Raw genomic sequence first — 5,437 nt, 5'->3', positions numbered from 1 at the left:
CAAAACTTCGCGGTTTTCGTTTTGTATTTTTCTTTTAACTTTATTCACCTTGAATAATGTCAGTGACTAAACGTTAATAACAAACATTTCACGTTGTGAGTGTGTGTATTTTGTATTTTTAATTTTTGTTACTTATTGTTTTGTTTGAGTCTCAAGCCGGATGGCTGTGAAGAGGGGTGACCACCCATCTGTAGACACGCCCAACACTCGCTGACCCTTTTGGAATGGCGCGCTTTTAGTTTGAGCAATCAGCAGCAGTCGGCAAGGCATATATAAAACTTGCCTTCGTTAGAATTGCTTTAGTTGGAGAATGACTACTGACTTGTGAATCGCTGTGCGGCTTCTTTCCTCCGCCAACTACATCATTCATTTTTTTTACCTGTCACCACCCACGTTGGACCATCTTGTCATATTTTTTTTTTCTTTTCTATCTCGCAGCCGTCCTTCGTCGATCGTTGCTTAAACATTCACAGACACACGAAGTAGAGATAGAGAAAATAAAAATAAAAACGGAACAATGTCACCCCAATCTAAAAACTTAGATACCGTCCGTCCGGTCGATATCCCTCGAGATATCGAAGAAATGATTGTGGCCGCGAGCCAGCTGTGCGATATGAAACATAATACATTCCTGCATCGGGATGAAATCATGAAACTCCAGAAAGGTGGCCACTTGCAGGAATATGTCCGAGACGATTACCAAGTAACCACTGAATTAGAATGTAAATTTGCCGGCCTCAGACAGAATTTGAATAGAAGACGACCTGCTTTACCAGTTATGAAACCAAGTAAAAGAGTAAAAGTGAATTCTAGAAATCTAACCGAAAACAATGCTTTAATGCAGGGTGGTACCGTTTTGATAGGCGATCCATCCCGACAACGGAAGCGACGGAAGCTCTCGCCAGTTTCCAGTGGACTTTCTACAGAAAATGTACCCCCAATGTCAAATCAACAACAGTACCTTCCAATGATCTTCACCCCTCCTTCGGACTTTATTCCCGCTCCCTCCAGTGTTGTTGATGCAGAAACAGTTCATCCCCTCAAGGGCCGAAAGGCAACTGGCCCCAAACGTGTACATGTATGCCATGTGCCTAATTGTGGAAAAAAATACACAAAGAACAGTCACCTCAAGACTCACCTACGAACACATACTGGTAAGTTTCATTGTTACATACCTAGAAACCTACTCAAGAACTACTTCGATGTGTGTATATATATATATATACACATCGAGGTGTGAGTGTGTGTGTGCATATATATTTAAAGATCGCCTATTATATACGATCTGATTTTGTATTAATTTGGAATTCTATAACCTTTGCATGTCGACACACGTTCATCCAAAGCATATTTTTACATAACCATAATGTATAACTACATATACGTATGTATTTACAAAGCGTGTGTGCGCACGTGTATATATATATATATATATATATATATATATTCTTGTGTTGTGTGTGTGTGTGTGTGCACTCGTATGTCTATACAATGATCTGTTTTCGATATGCTTAATCTGATAAATATAAAGTCCCTTATTTCAACTCTCACCTCCCAAATAATTTTACTAACATTGAAGACCCGATTTTACGCAGACCTCTTAAAATAAATGCTAGTTTACCAGATTCCCCATTTTTTCTTTTTAGCACCGTTCAGTGTTCCATTGTTTTACCTTTCCATTTTTTACTTGTCTTTTCTCTTGGCACCAGCAGATCCTGGCTGGTCAGTTGGCGACTTGGCATTATTGTATGTAGCCTTGTCACCATGCGAGACGAAAGGGTGTGTATGTATGTCTGTATGTATCTGTATATATATGTATGTATACATAGACATCGAGATTATATACTCACTGAAATCTATCTACCAACATGCATTATATATGGTGATCTTATATATATATATATATATATATATATATATATATATATATATATATATATATATATATAGCCTGTGCATGTGTATAAATATTGTATAATATATACATATATGTGAGCGGTATATAATAAGCTGAATATATTACATTGTTGTGGTCCACATGTGGGGAAAAAAAGGAAGTTATAGCTATCTATATAATACACAAGGTATCTCCATGTGCGAATAATATATACACACACACATATATATATATATATATATATATATATATATGTGTGTGTGTGTGTGTATATACACACATACATACACACATACGTCTTATTCTTTTGTCTTAACGCCACACGCTGTATATATATATATATATATACACACACTAAACTGTCCACACCCACTATGTGTGTATATATTTTTTCTTTGTCTATAAACCTCAGCCTTATCTGCGTACAATTCCTTAAGCTTCGTTTTCCAATATCAGAGATTTAATTTATCATTTAGGCCCCCTCTTCATTTCCCTGCTAATTACTTTCTATTAATTACTTATTATTACTAATAATCATTAATTAAATATCCTAGGAAGGAATAAAATGAAATCCACAATCAGTGTTGTGGAAACAAAATTTAAACACCAACCTCATGTCTACGTCTCTCTTTCTCAACCTTTTTTTCATCTTTGTCTTTCTTTCTCACTCTTTCTCTTTGTCTTATTCTGTCTCTTTGTCTTCTCACTCTCTTTCTTTCTCATTCCATTTATCTCATTTTCTCTCACTTTGTGTTTCTCTCTCTCTCCCTCTGACATTGTTTTAATCTGTCACTCTCTCTTACTGGCCTTCCTCTCTTTGTCTCTTCCTTTGTTTCCCATTCGTCTCTCGCCATTTCTTGCTTTCTCTCTTTCGTTTCGTCTTTCTCTTTCGTTTCGTCTTTCTCTTTCTCCCTCTCTTCTTCGATACTCGCTATTCTTATATACGCACTCACAAAAACACTCATTAGATACACACCCACATTTCACATATATAAGGTGGGTGTGTATGTAAAGTGTAGTTTAATAATAGTAAAATATTTTACTGCGTAAAGCACGTGTTGTTAATATATATTTGTTTATAGCTTATGGGGTGTCATACGTGTGTGTATATATATATATATATATATATATATGTGTGTGTGTGTGTGTTGATAGGTCGACGGTGTGACTGATGGTTCCTTTCTTCAGCCCTTGGTCAACCCAGATCAGGCAGACAGACCTATTATCAGATAGTCCCGCCAACCCCAAATCCCTATCATCCAACGTGTGATTCGAGGGAAAAATTTGGCTGCTATTTCTACCAGGTCAAACCACCGTTGTTTCTTAGTTGCTTCATACCATGATAGGTGTCTGGTGGTAATAGCGTTGCAGTTTAACCATCGGTCCAGAAACCTTATCCAACGTGTGTGGAGATAAGTACGAGGGGAAATTTAACTGCTATTTCTAACAAGTCAATTACCACCATGTGATCTTTTTTTTTTCCCGTTAGTTCATATCCTGGTTGAAGGTTGTGGTTAGGGTTGTTTCACCTCAGGTCAGTCCTGCTTGAGTAGACGTAGGATTAAAGACCATCCTGGCATGGCCATCCCACCTTTTCGTGTACGTTGTACATAGGATTATATATCTTGTGTCTCTTATTTTTACGAGGGTCGTGTGGTTTAGCTGTTATTCTTAGTAGATCGAGTGACTAGGCCTTGGGGGTGGTGGTGGTAATACTTGTGAAGGTGATAGTGTTGCAGGTGGTGGTGGTGGTGGTGGTGATGGTGTTCTGGTAGCGCCATAAAAGACGGTAGATAAGAGAACTTCTCAACTTTGGCAAACTGCCCTGTCTGTGGGGGTAGCTACTGGAAGTGAACTACACGAGTAGTAGTAGTATTAGTGGTAGTAATAATATCACCGACATGCTACTAAACTAACTGTCTATTGTATGACTGCTCTATGAGTGTGTGTATGTATATATATATATATAATATATATATATATATATATGTCATGAAACACATGTTAGACATTATTTAAAACAGTTCCATCATTGAACATTGCTTGACTTTATAGGCTCGTCTATTGAACACCCGCATATGCTAATTATGCTCACACATGTGTGTATATTTGTATGTATAATGTGTGTATGTATTTGTGTGCGTATATATATATGTCTATATATATGTATATTTGTGTGCGCGTGTATGATGCATATATATGTATATATACACACATTTGTTCGCACATACACCTTATCGATGTTAAGATAATGGTATAGGATATCTTGTAAATAAGAAAGTATAAACATTCATCTCTCTTAGATTTTTTGTGTTAATCGTTGAATGTAACTTGCTGTATACACACCACGGGAGGAAGAAACATTCACACTATATACACGTACTAACACACACACACTCTTTCTCTCTCTCTCTCTCTCTCCAAGAGAGCATTCGATAAGATTAATGATCGTGAGAAACGAAGTCGCACGTTAACACATGTGTGTGTATATATATATATATATATATACATATATATATAATCTTGTTTCTGTCATTAGACTGCGGCCATGTAGGGGCACCGCATTTCTGTTTATATATAACATTCCAGTTTCGAGTCCTCTCTCTCTCTCTCTCGCTCTCGTTGGGCGATGAAAATGAGTGCTCAACGTCGCATTGGTGAATATAATTTTTTAATTATTTGTGAGTTTTATGTTAACAAAAGCAGGAAAATATCCTTGTGTCTTAATTTTTCAAGCCAATCGCATATGGTCTGAGGTTCACTAGAGCTATTTCAGACAAGTTTTTTTTATTGATTCACCAATTACATCATGAAAAAAATAAAAAACACCATTTTCTTCAGGTGAATTAAAATTAAAATCCAAAACTTATCATATAAGGATCATATAATATACCTTGATCCCGCAAATAATATATGAAAGACAACTAAAAAGTTACTATTGTCAAGTTCGTTGAAAAAAAAAAAACTTAAAATAAATTAAAAAAGCGTAATTTATTTCCTCAGCCAAAAAAACTCATTAACCCTTCCTTCCTTCCTTCTTTTGTAAAAAGAAACAAAACTGCTATTAAATTGCCCACATGGCTCCCGATGGACAACACATCGCATCCTAGTTCCTGTGTAGCACCAAGGGATGGGTGACACGCCCATCTCTCTGCTTCCATTACCTTAGAATCTCTTAACTGACTAATGTCTTTCACTCTCGCTTTTTTTCTAATTCTAATTCTTCATCACTGACGTTTTCTTCCATTCATTTAAACTGTTTGAATATCTCTTATCATTTTCTAGCTTCTCATTTTTAAGGAAATCTTTCTTCTCACTCTATTTATCTCTCATTTTGTACTCTCTTCTCTCTCCACACACAAGCACACACAATTCGTACTTTTATACTTTTTTTTTCTCTTCTTGAGCCCTTTTTTTTTTAGGGCTGGGGCTGCCTCTTTCTCTCTCGAGTGGGGAGCTGTCTCTTTCTCTCGAGTGGGGACTGCCCCTCTTTCTCTCGAGTGGAGACTGCCTCTCTTTCTCTCGAGTGGAGACTGCCTC

At 36.7% G+C, this 5,437-nt stretch overlaps 1 protein-coding gene across 1 annotated transcript in view; it reads left to right on the top strand.

The window, feature by feature from the left end:
- Positions 1–293: 293 nt before the first annotated feature.
- The window catches only part of LOC106872254 (early growth response protein 1-B), a 14,097-nt gene continuing 8,953 nt past the window's right edge, over positions 294–5,437 (top strand). The window contains exon 1 of the mRNA XM_014919210.2: positions 294–1,154. Within this exon, the coding sequence (XP_014774696.2) occupies positions 518–1,154 (637 nt within the window). The 5' untranslated portion in view covers positions 294–517. The remainder of the gene's footprint in view (positions 1,155–5,437) is intronic.

Source organism: Octopus bimaculoides, chromosome 22 (genome assembly GCF_001194135.2).
Source record: "Octopus bimaculoides isolate UCB-OBI-ISO-001 chromosome 22, ASM119413v2, whole genome shotgun sequence".
Classification (NCBI taxonomy): Eukaryota; Metazoa; Mollusca; class Cephalopoda; order Octopoda; family Octopodidae; genus Octopus; species Octopus bimaculoides.
Note: the sequence above shows the minus strand (reverse complement) of the source record. Positions and strands in the feature narration are given on the sequence as shown.